This window comes from Antechinus flavipes, chromosome 3 (assembly GCF_016432865.1).
Source record: "Antechinus flavipes isolate AdamAnt ecotype Samford, QLD, Australia chromosome 3, AdamAnt_v2, whole genome shotgun sequence".
In the NCBI taxonomy this organism is placed as follows: domain Eukaryota; kingdom Metazoa; phylum Chordata; class Mammalia; order Dasyuromorphia; family Dasyuridae; genus Antechinus; species Antechinus flavipes.
In genome coordinates, this window is record NC_067400.1 from 261,441,657 (window position 1) to 261,459,474 (window position 17,818).

General features: G+C 36.7%; 1 protein-coding gene across 13 annotated transcripts in view; it reads left to right on the forward strand.

The window, feature by feature from the left end:
• CASK (calcium/calmodulin dependent serine protein kinase) overlaps positions 1-3,279 on the forward strand; it is a 430,649-nt gene extending 427,370 nt beyond the window's left edge. For 9 of the 13 annotated variants that reach the window (XM_051984997.1, XM_051985003.1, XM_051985005.1 and 6 more), the window contains one exon: positions 3,162-3,278. In XM_051984997.1, coding sequence (XP_051840957.1) covers positions 3,162-3,260 — 99 coding nt within the window. In that variant the 3' untranslated portion in view covers positions 3,261-3,278. Of the gene's footprint in view, positions 1-3,161 lie in introns of all 13 variants that reach the window. The other 4 variants (XM_051984998.1, XM_051985006.1, XM_051985007.1 and 1 more) reach the window with 2 other exon arrangements.
• The last annotated feature ends 14,539 nt before the right edge of the window (positions 3,280-17,818 follow it).

A 17,818-nucleotide genomic window follows, 5' to 3' on the forward strand; every position in this document is an offset into this window, starting at 1 on the left:
AAGAAACTCTGAGATTAAACAAAAAATACTGAAAGCATCCAGAAAGTAGGTGTATTAAAGTACTCAGTGAACAAGCACATATTAAGTTCCTACTATTTGTCAAGAACTGTGCAAAGCATTGAAGATGTAGAGAAATACAAAGATAGTCCTCAGTCTCATGAATTGCATAATCTAATGGGGGAGACAGCATGTAAATAACTATGTATAAACAAGATAGATACAGAATAGACTACATAGAATCAAGAGAGTGAAGGCATTAGAATTAAAGAAGATTGAGTTGGGTTTCTCTGTAAAAGGCAGCATTTTACCTAATATTTAAAGGAAGCCAGAAGGAGGGGATGAGGAAGGAGAGCATATTAAGTATGTAGGACAGCCATTGAATATAAGTTGGTAGTTGATCCTCAAAGTGATAAGGAGCCACTGGTTTGAGGATAGGAGGGCTCAAAGGTGTGACATGGTCAGATGTACACTATAGGAAGATTACTTTGGCAGCAAAGGTGAAGATGGACTGGAGTGGGAAAAGATAAATGGCAGGCAGATCAATTTCTTCAGTGGTTTGGGCATGGTAATGAAGTCTTGGACTACGAGAGAAAGGGGACATATGCTAGATGTGAAGGTAAAATCACCGTGCCTTAGCAATATAGTGGATATGGCAAGTACAAGAGAGTAAGGAGTCCAGAATGACATCTTCATTGTGAGCCTAATACTAAGAGGATGGCGTTACTCTCCACAGTAATAGGGAAGTTAGGAAGTGGAGGGTTAGGGCAATCTATGTAGTAAATAATGATTTCAATTCTGTAAATGTGAAGTTTTAAGATGTTTAAGGAGAATTCAGTTCAATAGGCAGTGCAATACACATTTGGAGATGGTTGACTAAAAGTTCAGCAGAAACGTGAAGGCTAGATAAGTAGATTTGAGAATGATTAACATAGAAATTAATGCATAAGAGCTAATAAGATCACTGAGTGAAGTAGTAAAGAGAGAGTAGAGAAGAGTGCCCAAGATGAAGATCTGGGAGATCTTCACAACTATCAGATAGGACTTGAATAAAGATCCAGCTAGAAACTGAAAAAGAACTGTAAGACAAGTGGGAAAAAAATCAGGAGATAATCCAGTCACAAAAACTAGAGAGAAGAGAGTTTCAGGGGAAAAAGGGTGGTAGGTGATGTCAAAAGCTGCAGAGGCTAAAAAAGATAAGGTTTAATAACCATTAGATTTGGCATTTGAGTCAATATTTATCAAAGAGCTTACTATCTAATGGCAGAAGATAACGCACAAAGAGGAAATGTAAGGGGAGGCAGGACCTAGTGTAAAAAGTAGAAAAGTCCTTAATTAATGCAGCCAGGTGAAAATTGAGATATGAGATGCTTGTCCTAAGCCTCATCCTTCAGTGGAAGTTTGAGTTGATAATTCTGTCCTTGCATCAAAGTGAGGAGAGGGATAGCAATGATGACATATAACTATCAAGGTTGATTCAGTCTGATAGAATGATGAATTTTCCCAGTGATTTCATCTTTGAGCCATAGTGGAGAAGCTAGAGTAGTGCAGGCATGTGGGAAATAAAGAAGAAATTAAGAGATCTTAAGTAACTTTGAAAAGAGTAGTTTTAGTTGAATGATGAGTTGGAATAACTAAAAACAGTGTGAAAGGAAAGGAAGTTGGGTTACCTATTATAGAGGACTTTCTCAAGTTTGTCCATTAAGGGTCAGAGAGAGATGGGATAGATAGCTGAGAAAGGGATATGTTTGTACAAAATAGGAAAAAAAGCTAAGGGCTATAAAGTATAATAGCAAGTCTGCAAATTAATAAACTTTCGATTCTTTTTTTAAAGCTTTTTATTTACAAAACATATGCATGGGTAATTTTTCAACATTGACCCTTGCAAAACCTTCTGTTCCAAATTTTTCCTTCCTTCCCTCTACCACCTCCCTTAGAAGACGGTAGTCCAATATATGTTAAATATCTTAAAGAATATGTTAAATCCAATTTATGTGTACATATTTATATTTATATTTATCTTGCTGCACAAGAAAAATCAGATCAAGAAGGAAAAAAAACTAAGAAAACAAAATGCAAGCAAACAACAACAGAAAGAGTGAGAATGTTATGTTGTGGTCCACGGTCCTCTCTCTGGGTGTAGATGGCTCTCTTCATCACTGAATAAGTGACATTCACTGGTTTGAATCATCTCATTGTTGAAGAGAGCTACGTCCATCAGAATTGATCATTACATAGTCTTCTTGTTGCCGTGTATAATGATCTCCTGGTTCTGCTTATTTCACTTAGCATCCGTTCATGTAAGTCTCTGCAGGCATCTCTGAAATCATCTTGGTGGTCGTTTCTTATAGAAAAATAATATTCCATAACATTCATATACCATAATTTATTCAGCCATTCTCTTATTGATGGGCATTCACTCAGTTTCCAGTTTCTAGCCACAAATATTTTTGCACATGCTAGGTCAAAGGGTACACACAGTTTGATAACTTTTTGAGCACAGTTCCAAATTGTTCTCCAGAATGGTTGAATCCGTTCACAGTTCCACCAACAATGTATCAGTGTCTCAGACTTTCAATTCTTTAAGCCATTTTAAAAGGAATGTTTTGAAATTATATTAATATAATTCATGAATATGTTTTGGTAGATTGATATTTCATGCATTTTTAGTTATTTGAGTATTGTTTGTTTCTATAATTTCTCCTCCTTTTTATTTTTGTGGGTTCAAATCCTGCATCTGGTAATCTATTATGGAACCATTAGCAAATAACCTCCCAGATAGACTTCAGTTTCTTCATCTGAAGTGGGACTAATGTCCATAGTGTCTACCTTACAAGGTTGTTGGGATCCTTAAATGAGATGTGTGTGTGTGTGTGTGTGTGTGTGTGTGTGTGTGTGTGTGTGTGTAAAAGCATTTTCAAAATTTCATTTACTCTGACAACATAACAATTAAATGAGAGTCTCTTTTTTGTAGGAAAAAAGTATTTTGTAAACCTCTTCTAGATGGCTATTTTCTTTAATTATAAGAAGAACGGGGATACTTACTCTGTAATTAAATTTGTTCCAATTGTTTTGTCAGTTCTATAATTTCTCTCTGTCATCCCGTGCAAAGGGTACATTGGCTTTTCTCCCTACTAAAGTTTTTAAGTTTCTTTTTCATACAGGCACTGAAGGTCCTAAGAACAGCAGAGTTTGCTCCTTTTGTCGTTTTTATTGCTGCACCCACGATTACTCCAGGCATCAATGAGGTAAGAATCACTTAGACTTTTAAATATAAACATGTACTAATGGAAGGATCTGTATTTGTTGTGCATAAAGGCTGAGAGCATGGTGGGGTTAAACAAGTGGAACACAGGATCCTCTTTCTGCACTAAGAATTTAGCACATGTAGATTGATTTTCACATTCATACAAGCTCACCCACGGCAATTTCATGAATCCATTGTCCTACACTTGTAGCAACAGCCTTTTGTTTTGGATCCCCTTGCCAAGAGAAAACGGACCTCTTGTGTGACCAAGCTCTCCCTTAAGCATCCCTTAAGTAGTCCAACAATAGAAATGGTTGATTATGTAGCTGAAATTAATCTCTCTTAAATCTATCTATGTGTCTCAATTTTAAAATGTGCATATTTAATTACATTTCCCACTGTGGGAGTTCAAAGCTTTATTGGTTATAGGGCCTGTGATTTCATTGATATAAGGAACACTTCTCACCATGAAAGTTAATACCTGCTCTGCATTTAGTCTTAGAAGCTTCCCCTCCTTAGACCAAGGTCAACTGGGCAGGAAGATTGTTAGGGGAGATTTGGACTCCCACAGCCCTGACAGCCAGCTGTCTCTCCAGAGATGTTTGTGTTGTTGGTCGGTCACATCGGACTCGTTGTGACTGTATGGACCCCACTGTCTGTGGGGTTTTCTTGGCAACACTACTGAAGTAGTTTACCATTTCCTTCTCCAATGGATTAAGGCAAAGAGAATTAAGTGACTCACAGCTGGAAAAAGTCTGAGGCTGGACTTGAACTTGAGTCTTCCTGTCCTTGGGCCTACCTCTCTATTCACTGAGCCACTTTAGCTGCTTCCTGAAATGTTAGAATTTTAAAACTATTAGTTAAAAGTTGAGGAGCATTTAAGTCAAATCATAGACTATTGCCCCTGAAATACAATTTAACAGTCATCAAGTCCACCTTTCTCATTTTATAGATAAGGAAACAAAAGCCAAAAGGGAATGACTTACTTCTGGCCTCAAAATTGATCATTATTAGAGCTTAGGAAGAATCCAGGTCTTTTGACTCCTGTTCACATGTTCTTAGTCCATTTGCACACATCAGAGGGAAAACTGGTTGAAGTGAACATTAAAGTGACCCATATGTGTGCAGCCTCTCTTGTCTCCATTTTATTGAGAACTATACTCAAGGAGTTCCTAATGCAGGTAAGGCAACTAGACTTTTGCCCCAGAATAGTGAATGTCCGGAGAATGAGCTTTCCCTACCCTTCCGTAGTCTCAAAGCAGCCTCCTGAACTGTGGCTTAGCCACAGATTTCTGGTACCTACAGATCCTTCCACGTTGGCAGCTCAATGGTTACAATGTTGAGTCTGCAGTTAGGAAGCACTGAGTTCAAATCCAGCCTCAAATACTCACTGGCAATGTGACTTTGGGCAAAGAAGAGTCGGAGAGTTCCAAGTCAAGCACTCTTTCATTTTTCTGCTTCCTTAGTAAGACTAACAAGCCATCTGAAGGTGTCTGTGATTTTACAGGGTTGTCTGGGACATGAAGAGGGTAGGTGTCTGTGGTCATGCTGCTAGCATGGGTCAGAAGCAGGAATTGAACTCTGAGCTTTCCTGACTCTAAAGCTGATCCTCTCTCATTAGACCTCAGAGAAGCTTTTCCTCCTTCACCACACAGTTTGAACTTCACCTATTCATGAATCCTTTCCTCATTTCCTAGTTTCTTGACTCCCACGCTGCTCAGTATTTGACTACTTTGCCTTTATTTGTACTTATTCTCTATATACTTTTTTTTCTCATTAGAATGTAATCCTCTAGAGAACTATAACATTACTAGCTTTTGCATCTAAATACTGAATAAATGCTTTTTGGTTAGTGAGGCAACCTGTGTTTCTATTTGCTCTGCATGTAGTAGGAGTTTAATATATAGCTAATGAATTGCAGCTCTAAGCTAGTCATCATTAATGACTATATTAGTAATTATGATTACAGTTGTTATAAGAGAGATCTTTGCCCTGCTCTGTCCACATGTGTCTGTCTTCTGTCCATCTGCACTTGGATACCATGTGTCTGGCCCCAGGGCCCACAGATGGACCATCCTCTCCTGTCTGCAGCTGGGTCTGGCCCACACAGCCCCTCCCCTACGTGTTCTTTCCCTTGGTTCTGGTCAGGCCCTCCACTGCAGTATCTTTGCCAAGAAAACCCCAGATGGGGTCACAGAGTCAGACATAACTGAAATGACTAAACAATACCACAACGTGACTCGGGGCCCAGTCCATTGCATCACCTCTTTCTTGTTGTGGTGAGAGGTTAATTGAAGTTGGATAATATGAATTTATAATAAATTCAGTTAGAATTATTGGTATGTGAGTTCTTCTAGCTCCATTCCATTCAGAAGAACTTACGTAGAATGGTGTGAGTGATTCAGAATGAAGATTTGACACATTGAGAAGCAGTAGGACAAAGGGATGAGATATTCAAAAGTAGACAACGGTAAAGATTGGAAAGGAAAGGAAGTAGAGCCATGTACAATAAATGGTCTAAGAAAATACTGAGCTCTGGAGAAATTCTAGGTCTTGATGGGAGTAATGAATAGTCTTTAGGAGTGATACATTGGAAGAGGTGGAGTGAAAAGAGGTTATAGTCAGAAAGGAATATCCTATTTTTGATGAAGGGAATGAAATGTTTGTGGTTAATGGTGAAATCTAGGGTGGGAACCTCCCCATGTGTGATTAAGATAGGGATAAGGGATTCACTCAAGGAAGAAAGAGAGGAAGGAAAGACATTATTAAGTATCTACTGGGTACCAGGCATTGTCCTAAATGCTTTATAAATATTGTCTCATTTAATCCTCAAAACAGTCTTAGGAGGTAAGGCCATTGTTATCATCCCCATTTTGCAGTCAAGGAAACTGAGGCAGACATATTAAGTGACTTGCCAAAGGTCATATGGGCCTTCTTTGCTCTGGACCCAACACTTTATCCAGCACTGCACCACTTAACTGGAATTTGAGGAGACCTAGGAAGTGGGAGGATTGGGTATTTGATGAATCATTAATGTAGATATAAGGTGTTAGGAGAGGAAGATGGTGTTTTACTGTCCTTTAAAGACAGAAGAATAACCTGGAAGCCACTAAGATCTAGTTTAAGTGGAAATACTTAATTGAGTGAACCTAAAGGGAAGAAAAAATGGTAAGTGATAGTAAAATCTGCGAGTGACAGTGAAGAGCAAGAAATATCCTTATTCCTTCCTTGGGTCCTGCTAGATGATTTTTGTGGAGTTTAGGATCTGGGCTGGCAAGAGTTCCAGGTGATGCTCTGAGCCCAAATTAGCACTATTAACATACATGGATTTCTCAGTTACAGAGTTCTGTGACAGCAGGTGGACCAAGCTTGAAGCCACATCTCGGCTGATGATAGCATGAAAGCAGTCCACTTAGTTGTAAGAAGGGGTCAGAACATTTAAATTGCCATTTTGGAATTTATCATTTTGTCAAACTATTCACTTAAAAAAAAAAAAAAGGTTCTAGCCTAGCAAAGAGAGGAATGTGCTGTGCAATATCTTTCATATTTTTATCAGATAGCACAATATTTTTTACACAAAGATGATTCAGTTGACCCAAAAGTGTCATGTTTTTGCCCTTGTACAGTAAATGAATACAGCCAGGTGGCTCAGTGGATAGAATGCCAGCATGGAATCAGGAAGATCAATTTTCTTGAGTTCACATGCGGTTGAGTGACTCTGGGCAAGTCTTTTTACTCTGTTTATCTCACTTTTCTCATAAATTGTAAAAGGAAATGGCAAACCACTGTAGCATCTTTGCCAAGAATAACTCAAATGAGGTCATGAGTCAAATATGACTAAATGACTAAACAACAAAAACCTCAAATTATGTTTTCAAAAACAGGGAATGGGAATTCCTAGATCAAATTGTTGTCTTGTTTCTATTAGTTAAAAGGAACAAATTAATAGAAAGTCATTGAGAAATTGATGAAGCTTGATGATAGGCTCATTTTTTAATTTTATTCTTTAGGTTAGTTTGACAAATGACCACACTCTAGTTAATCACACAGCAAAATTAAGATATTAGAAATTTTCAGTTTCTGTACTTTTGAGGAAAATCTAACTTTTCCTAAGTGCTTTTTATTTCTATTAACTTTTATTTTCTACATCATTTCATTTGCATAGAGTATATTTCTTCCTAAAGTATAATCTATTTTCTTACCTTATTTAAATATGCAAACATTTTGAAAGCATCTGTTAAGTGGTTTTATCCTTTTGTTATATTATTTTCTTGAATTACCATCTTTGATTTTTTTTGCCTATTTTTCTTGCCCTCTTACTAATTTTCCATAGCTGCCAAAATGGTGCAGAAAACTGCCTGTAAGTACCAGCGAGGAGCTGATGAAATACAGCCCTGTTTCTTTTAATAGATTTAGAATGTAGACGTTCTGTTCCCACTCAGTGCTGCTTTTGCTGTTAGAATAAAGGCATTTTGTTTTCACTGACTTAACCCCCCATTCCTATGATGAGTTAAGTACATATAAGAGGTATTTTTTCGTGAAGAAAGAAAAGACAAACATAACTTTACCATTCATGCTCAGAGAGAAATTTTTAGTTCAACATGAAATGTTTCGTCATTTTATATATCAAAATTGGATTGCTTAATACTTCAAACTAAGTCTCCTGAATGTAAACTTGACAGCCTTTGTGGGTAAAAAGCAACTTTCCAGTGGTTTTGAGAAAACAAAAGACTATTTCTTTAATCAAAAATTACCTAGAAATCCTCTGCCAGAAAAGTGTTATTTCTCAGTCTCCCCTAGAACCATATTTCAGGGAAATAGACTGGGGTTTTAACTCTGATGGTGTACACTTTTCATTTCTAAGCAATTTTGTTTTGCTGATACCAAGCCCAAGGGAGACTTTGTAAAGGCTGTTCTCTAGTAACTCGATATCTGCTAAACAAGGGCAGATTTGCTCTTCCCTACAGTGAAGTCACAGTGAAAAGACTATGCTTTTTAAAGATAAGCAAATGTGTCTAGATACACCCATAATAAAAAGGTAATTGGGAACCCCAGTCTTATCTGTAGAATAGTTAATATTTGATGTTCAAAGAATATTTCTAAAACTACTTTGAAAAAAAAAAAAGTACTTTGGTACATTCTAGTATCACTTTAAGCCTGAGAAAATTTAACCTAGTGAGTTATTCACTTGATGGTACTGACCACAATTGGGGCTCATTTCAGTTTTCATGAGCCTACTCTACCTCATTTCCCATCAAAGCACAAAGAATAAACAACTCGTGAAATGGGAAACAAAATAACAACAAAAAACTTCCCTCTTTTTTCAGTAGAGAAATTAATCTACTTTCTGGTCAGATTTCCAGATGATGTCATCTTTAAATCATGGTTGTATGCATATAAATTTATTAAGTGAAGTAACTGTTTTAGAAGTAGTGCTGCCATTTATTTGTAACTACCAGAAAGACTTGATTCTTATTAAAACAAAATAGGAATAGTCATCACTTGAATTCATATAGCCCCTTCTGAAGAACTCAAATGCATCACTTCTCATCTCATCAAGCTTACCCTGAGTGTTTCGCAAGGGTGAGTATGTTCTTGTCTAGTTAGCAAGTGGGGAAACTGAGGTATTGAGTAATTGAAAGAGGAAGCTAGGACGTAGAACTTAGATCTGCCAATTCCTTATTGACCACTCCTTTCACAAAACTGCACTGATACAATCTGATGAATAATAACTGTTTGTTTCCATTACTATGCCTTTCTTTCTCAAAAACCATCTCCACTATTTAGTAAAATTAAAATACTTGGATTCCAGAATTCTGTCTTGTTGTTGTTGTTGTTGCTGCTACTGCTGCTGCTGTGCTCCATCATTATCCACTCTACACACTTGGCCTTAGACAGAAAACATGTTTATATAATTTGACTGTTTCCATTCCATTGAGAAAACCATTATCTTTCACTTTTAAGACTAGAAATGAATAACTGAAAATGCAGTAAAATGCTAAAACCACTATGTTCCAAAAATTCTTTACTGTGGCAAAGAGAGCAGCGTTTTTATTGTCTTTGTCTAGAAAAAGAATCTCTTTTCTATCATGAGCTACTCCAGTTATCAAAAAGGAAAAATTTTGTTCATCTTAATAGTTCCAAGGTTTCCCAAGTCAACAATAACATTGGAATCTTTTTTTAGTACAATTTAAAGACTTCTTGACAGTTAAGAACTGTTTTTAAATCTGTTTAGATACTAGATTGTTAGATAATTGCTTAAGGAAATCATCTTAACATTTATTAAGCACCTACTGTGTGCAAGACAGGACAAGTACAAAGAACTTGAATACCACGGGAAAGGATGGCAAAGGAGTTCTGACAGAGCTCTGGGAAAATTTGAGGGAGAAAGTGAGAGAATTCTTTTTCTACCAGGAATCAGGGAATGATTCACAGAGGTGGTAGCACCTGAACTGATGAGGAGGAAGTACATTCCAGGCCTGATGAACAACTTGTGTAACATTTAGAAAATACTGTCTCAGTCTATTTTATTGGAATGACAAAATATTTGGGAAAGTCAAAGAGTTTATTGGATTAAGGAATTCAGTATCGTATTACTTGAGGTTGTAGGAATAAATATTTTTCCTCAATTATAACAGACCTGGATTTCTGTCTTCTTAAGGCCCATATATAATCTGTCTTTAAAGGATTGTAATTTTTGCAGAGGACTTAGAGGAAAAATCTATTGGAGTAAAGAGATCTCTTGCAATTGTCTCCCTATTAAAGCTTCAAGTTCATTTCTTGGCCAGGTTTTAATCATTTAGGGTAATCATTCTGAAAGCAACTCGAGTTACCCAAAGTAAAAAGAGACAGAAAGGAAACTGCTTCTATTTAGGGGAATAAGGCACTAAAAATCAAATGGCAGTCATACTACTGATGCCATCCTCCTTTTTTCTAAGACAGTAGATTAACTTATTAACCTGAGGCAAAACATCCAAAATTGCCTGTAAGTTAATAAAGTGATGTCTTCCTGGAACAAAGATCCCAAAGTAAATTGGTAGTGTAATTTGGAATTTCACAAGCAGTTTTACTTTTTACTCCTTTTTTTTTCTGCCTTCTTCTTCAAGCAGCTGTTCTTTTCCATTATCCAATTGATTCTTTCACAATTATATATAATTATTGTTACTATCTTTTTAAAGAAAAGTTTTAGTGTTAAGATGAGTAAGGAAAACAGGTTAAATAATTTCGTCTTACAATTTGTCAGTGATTTTCAAGGTACCTGACTAACTTTCTCTTTTCTCTGGATTTCCAATTAATTTCTTTTTGAAAGATAACTCCTGCAATAGCCCCCAAGCTTTAGGCTTTTGTTGATTCTGTAGAAGTTTCTATTATTAATCCTAAAGGAGTAACATTTTTATTTCCATATCTCCTTTGTATAGAGTGTAATCATCCTTGGTATTCACATAAATCCATGACCTTATCAATTCAGGAGTTCTCTCCAACAATGCAGATGACAACATGCCTGCCAGTCCTAAGGGGTCTCTTGTCTATCCTCTCCCAAAAGCTCCACCCAACATGATTTTTTTTTTCATTTCTTCTCAAAATCATGAAAGTACCAGTGGAACTCAGTGACTCATCCCTGCCATTCCTTGGCTTGTCGTGTGCCAGTTCATCTCAACTTGTGGACCCTCAGTTCTTTGATGATGCCCTGTGGTCCTATTCCTTTTTGGCATTCCTCATAGGCTGTCCATGCAGCCTACTCACAATTGCTGTGTGTTTCCCTCTGGACCTCGCGGTGGTGCTCATCTTTAGTTCTTAGGAGGCAGTGTCTGTGTCTTGCCGCCATATAGCAACACTGGTAGAAATACCAGTATTGCAAAGATAGACCTTTGCTTTCATGAGAGGATTGGGGTCAGTAAAAGCTTGAGATTTCCCATAAGCAATCTAATCCTCTCCTTCTGAATACTGGGTCCAGCTCATTGCTGAGTTACCTACATAGTACTGGACAATTCTATATGGCATCTCTCCAAATGCAACAGACATCCTTCCTCTACTTTCTCGTGTGGATGCAGTGTCCCGGAAGCACGATATCATGTGCAATAAGAAGCACCCAGAGGAGCTCATCCTCTATGAGGAAGCCTTCTTTGACCTGAATTTTGAGCTGTATTACACTCTTCTGTCATGGTGGCAAATGTTCTTGGTGACTATACCTATTGTTTGATGCTTTCCCTGATGTTAAGGGGTCATTGAATAGCGATATTTTTGTATTGACATCTTCCAAGGAACTTTGAGTGACATGGATGAGAAACAAATCATTGTGAAGGAGCCTTTCAGGTAGCTTTTTGTGCTAACTGCATTAAAACTTTTTTCATAATTGGCAAACAAAAACATGGAACTTTATATTCTCTACCTCTTGCAATTAATTATGAGGTGGTAAAGATATGGTGCATTGTTAAATATAGGTTGCATAAACCTACTTATTCCTTTCTAATATCCTCATTGAGGATGGCCTCAATTTGTGTATTTGTGAATCATTAAAAATTTTGTATAGATGGGAGAGTAACTTATAAAGTAGTTGTTGATGGTCTCTTGGTCACTGTTTTTTCTTTTTTTTTTCCTTTTTTCTTTTTTCTGGTAATATGTGTACCACATTAATTTTTTAATATGCATCTCTTTATGAGTCATGTTGAATGTCACTGTTTTTTCAACATTAGTGAGGTCCAAGATTTTTTCACACTTTTGGTATCTCTCATCCTTTGGATAGCATGTATGTTAGTCCATCATTGATATCAGTTTTATCACCTTCAACATAAATTTGATCTATGTATACTTGGTCCAATCTGACTCCTTTTCCCATATTTCCTCATTAGTGCCGTTTCTACCTCCTCTCAGAACAGCTGAGACTATGATATTAGAGACCAGATAGTCCAGTGATATTACTGTATTAGAGGCTAGTGCTAGAGTAGTATATTCTTCATAAATTAGAAAAGTTTGTTAATAAAAATTTTTGTAAGGTTTTTCCATTTTCCTTATTTGGGGTTCTTACATTTTCACCTTTGAATGCCCTTGGGATGACTTTGCTTAATTTTCCATCTTGCCATATTTTCTTTAAACTGATTTTATCCTCTACTTCTTCCCTCTGCTTTATGAGACAATGCTGCTCATAATCATTCTTTGTTAGATTTTTCAGGTGGTTTTATAATCTATCCTGATGTTGCCTTTGGCATGTACCTTTTTTTCCTTTCCCTCTCCCTCCTCCCTCTCTTCTCCTCCTCCTCCCTCTTTTCTCTTTCTCTCTCTCCTCCCCCTCAACCCCTCTCTCCTTTTTTATTTTTTCAAATTCTGATATTAGCTCTAATGGTCTGACTATTCAGTTGTTGCTGACTCAGGGATAACTCCCAAATAAATAAGTCATTTTCTTGTTGGTTAAAGTCAATATTTCATTCTTTAAATGGTTATTTGGTGCTTACCATGTCTAGTGCCTACTAGTTTTTTTTTAAGTATTCAGAGGCATGAAGCTTCTGTGTAATCTACAAGTCATTGACTTCTCTCATTTCTTTTTCCTGAATCATACTTTCCCATGTATTTTTCATCTTTACCTTTTCCTACTTTTACTTTAAACAGCACCAAGTGTCAGAGAACATAGTTTGATTTGAGGGATCTTTCATTCCTCATAAAATTCCTCTCCCACTTCATCCACAGCAACCCATGCCGGTGCATCAGCTGCAGTTATTTTCATGGTGATCTTTTTGTGACTTCTTACCATTAGTTCTGCAATGTGTGATGACCAATATTCCATGAAATAAAGTTTCTGTTAGTTTTTGGGCAGACAGTGATAATACCCACTCTAGTTGCTTTGTAGGATTGCAAGAAGTATGTGTGAACTGTTTTGCCATGTGGCTGCAACTTCCTTTTTTCTTATAGTTTTGTTTATAGCAAGAACATGAAAATATGATTCAATTCTTCTAGCCTCATGTCCACTCATTGGTCATTAGACAAGAAGAATCTCATATTAAAAGGACAAAATTCAGATGACTGAATTTTGCATCCAATCTAAAACTGTGGCTTTTAAATCCTATAGCTTTTCCCTCAAAGACATATCTGTTTCCTTAAGGGAAACCAGAACTTCTTGAATATGGAAAGTAAATCAGTAAATTTTCAATGACAGATGTATCTAGAAAGTATCTATGGGGAGTCAGTCGCTACATGGACCACGTCAGGACTATAATGAATAATTAATTCATTCTTTTTTGCTGCCACATATTTATGTTTCAAAAGTTAAGGTAAAAACATGTCCTTAGAATTAGTAAGAAAGGTAACAGTTTACAAAATTCCTAGCACAATCTCTTAGGCAATTCTCTGTATCATTGTATCATACATATTATCTCTTTGAGTGGGAAAAAAAAGTCCTGCTTTTTACCACCCAGAGCTCTTCCATCACCACTCACCCAGCACCTCATCACTATCTTGCACCTGTGTGAATGGACTGAGCAAAAGAAAAGAGAAGGTTATTAGTCACCATACAGGAAGCTGTTTCTGACCCCAAGTGCACCTCTCTAACTACGAATGTGTGTTTATATAGACACACATATGTCTCATCTTTGTCCCCTCTTAACCTTGGGACGCTGTTACTTTTGTGTAAGTTATCTCCTTTATTTCTGGTTTGCACAAGTGACTGGTGGTTTCACTGGGTCTTAGGAAACAGTCAGATGTAGGACTGATTTTTCCCTAGACCAGGAGGAAATGCAATCTTGTGTTACAGGAGTTATGCGTGGTAGTAGAAATTGAAGCTCCTCCACAGGGACCCCACTTTTTTTAAAAAAGAGAAGGAATTTGGGGGGATTTATTCACAACCTCAAGAGTCTCCCAAAATGTCATCTGTACCGGGGAACCGCTGTGTGCAGTGGGCAGGGTGATGTGTTATGGTAGCACAATTCCTGTGTGCTAAAAACACAACATCTTGTTTGTTTAATTGCAATTCAGGCGTGTGGCAATTGCAAACCCAATTCTAGGGTTGTTTTTCATAAAATTTTACTATGTTCTTTTTTCTCTATGTATTATTGCCTTTTTATAAAAGGTTTTGAAGTATTGTCTCAGTGATAAAAGAGCGAGATGTTAATGGTTATTGTATATTTCACCGTATCCGATTGTAAGTATTTACAGGGTACAGCAATGCCTTAGTATGTGAATCAAAAAAAAAAAAAAAAAAAAAAAAAAAAAAAAAAAAAAAAAAAAAAAAAAAAAAAAAAAAAAGTACTTTGGTACATTCTAGTATCACTTTAAGCCTGAGAAAATTTAACCTAGTGAGTTATTCACTTGATGGTACTGACCACAATTGGGGCTCATTTCAGTTTTCATGAGCCTACTCTACCTCATTTCCCATCAAAGCACAAAGAATAAACAACTCGTGAAATGGGAAACAAAATAACAACAAAAAACTTCCCTCTTTTTTCAGTAGAGAAATTAATCTACTTTCTGGTCAGATTTCCAGATGATGTCATCTTTAAATCATGGTTGTATGCATATAAATTTATTAAGTGAAGTAACTGTTTTAGAAGTAGTGCTGCCATTTATTTGTAACTACCAGAAAGACTTGATTCTTATTAAAACAAAATAGGAATAGTCATCACTTGAATTCATATAGCCCCTTCTGAAGAACTCAAATGCATCACTTCTCATCTCATCAAGCTTACCCTGAGTGTTTCGCAAGGGTGAGTATGTTCTTGTCTAGTTAGCAAGTGGGGAAACTGAGGTATTGAGTAATTGAAAGAGGAAGCTAGGACGTAGAACTTAGATCTGCCAATTCCTTATTGACCACTCCTTTCACAAAACTGCACTGATACAATCTGATGAATAATAACTGTTTGTTTCCATTACTATGCCTTTCTTTCTCAAAAACCATCTCCACTATTTAGTAAAATTAAAATACTTGGATTCCAGAATTCTGTCTTGTTGTTGTTGTTGCTGCTGCTGCTGTGCTCCATCATTATCCACTCTACACACTTGGCCTTAGACAGAAAACATGTTTATATAATTTGACTGTTTCCATTCCATTGAGAAAACCATTATCTTTCACTTTTAAGACTAGAAATGAATAACTGAAAATGCAGTAAAATGCTAAAACCACTATGTTCCAAAAATTCTTTACTGTGGCAAAGAGAGCAGCGTTTTTATTGTCTTTGTCTATAAAAAGAATCTCTTTTCTATCATGAGCTACTCCAGTTATCAAAAAGGAAAAATTTTGTTCATCTTAATAGTTCCAAGGTTTCCCAAGTTAACAATAACATTGGAATCTTTTTTTAGTACAATTTAAAGACTTCTTGACAGTTAAGAACTGTTTTTAAATCTGTTTAGATACTAGATTGTTAGATAATTGCTTAAGGAAATCATCTTAACATTTATTAAGCACCTACTGTGTGCAAGACAGGACAAGTACAAAGAACTTGAATACCACGGGAAAGGATGGCAAAGGAGTTCTGACAGAGCTCTGGGAAAATTTGAGGGAGAAAGTGAGAGAATTCTTTTTCTACCAGGAATCAGGGAATGATTCAAAGAGGTGGTAGCACCTGAACTGATGAGGAGGAAGTACATTCCAGGCCTGATGAACAACTTGTGTAACATTTAGAAAATACTGTCTCAGTCTATTTTATTGGAATGACAAAATATTTGGGAAAGTCAAAGAGTTTATTGGATTAAGGAATTCAGTATCGTATTACTTGAGGTTGTAGGAATAAATATTTTTCCTCAATTATAACAGACCTGGATTTCTGTCTTCTTAAGGCCCATATATAATCTGTCTTTAAAGGATTGTAATTTTTGCAGAGGACTTAGAGGAAAAATCTATTGGAGTAAAGAGATCTCTTGCAATTGTCTCCCTATTAAAGCTTCAAGTTCATTTCTTGGCCAGATTTTAATCATTTAGGGTAATCATTCTGAAAGCAACTCGAGTTACCCAAAGTAAAAAGAGACAGAAAGGAAACTGCTTCTATTTAGGGGAATAAGGCATTAAAAATCAAATGGCAGTCATACTACTGATGCCATCCTCCTTTTTTCTAAGACAGTAGATTAACTTATTAACCTGAGGCAAAACATCCAAAATTGCCTGTAAGTTAATAAAGTGATGTCTTCCTGGAACAAAGATCCCAAAGTAAATTGGTAGTGTAATTTGGAATTTCACAAGCAGTTTTACTTTTTACTCCTTTTTTTTTTCTGCCTTCTTCTTCAAGCAGCTGTTCTTTTCCATTATCCAATTGATTCTTTCACAATTATATATAATTATTGTTACTATCTTTTTAAAGAAAAGTTTTAGTGTTAAGATGAGTAAGGAAAACAGGTTAAATAATTTCGTCTTACAATTTGTCAGTGATTTTCAAGGTACCTGACTAACTTTCTCTTTTCTCTGGATTTCCAATTAATTTCTTTTTGAAAGATAACTCCTGCAATAGCCCCCAAGCTTTAGGCTTTTGTTGATTCTGTAGAAGTTTCTATTATTAATCCTAAAGGAGTAACATTTTTATTTCCATATCTCCTTTGTATAGAGTGTAATCATCCTTGGTATTCACATAAATCCATGACCTTATCAATTCAGGAGTTCTCTCCAACAATGCAGATGACAACACGCCTGCCAGTCCTAAGGGGTCTCTTGTCTATCCTCTCCCAAAAGCTCCACCCAACATGATTTTTTTTTTCATTTCTTCTCAAAATCATGAAAGTACCAGTGGAACTCAGTGACTCATCCCTGCCATTCCTTGGCTTGTCGTGTGCCAGTTCATCTTAACTTGTGGACCCTCAGTTCTTTGATGATGCCCTGTGGTCCTATTCCTTTTTGGCATTCCTCATAGGCTGTCCATGCAGCCTACTCACAATTGCTGTGTATTTCCCTCTGGACCTCGCGGTGGTGCTCATCTTTAGTTCTTAGGAGGCAGTGTCTGTGTCTTGCCGCCATATAGCAACACTGGTAGAAATACCAGTATTGCAAAGATAGACCTTTGCTTTCATGAGAGGATTGGGGTCAGTAAAAGCTTGAGATTTCCCATAAGCAATCTAATCCTCTCCTTCTGAATACTGGGTCCAGCTCATTGCTGAGTTACATACATAGTACTGGACAATTCTATATGGCATCTCTCCAAATACAACAGACATCCTTCCTCTACTTTCTCGTGTGGATGCAGTGTCCCGGAAGCACGATATCATGTGCAATAAGAAGCACCCAGAGGAGCTCATCCTCTACGAGGAAGCCTTCTTTGACCTGAATTTTGAGCTGTATTACACTCTTCTGTCATGGTGGCAAATGTTCTTGTTGACTATACCTATTGTTTGATGCTTTCCCTGATGTTAAGGGGTCATTGAATAGCGATATTTTTGTATTGACATCTTCCAAGGAACTTTGAGTGACATGGATGAGAAACAAATCATTGTGAAGGAGCCTTTCAGGTAGCTTTTTGTGCTAACTGCATTAAAACTTTTTTCATAATTGGCAAACAAAAACATGGAACTTTATATTCTCTACCTCTTGCAATTAATTATGAGGTGGTAAAGATATGGTGCATTGTTAAATATAGGTTGCATAAACCTACTTATTCCTTTCTAATATCC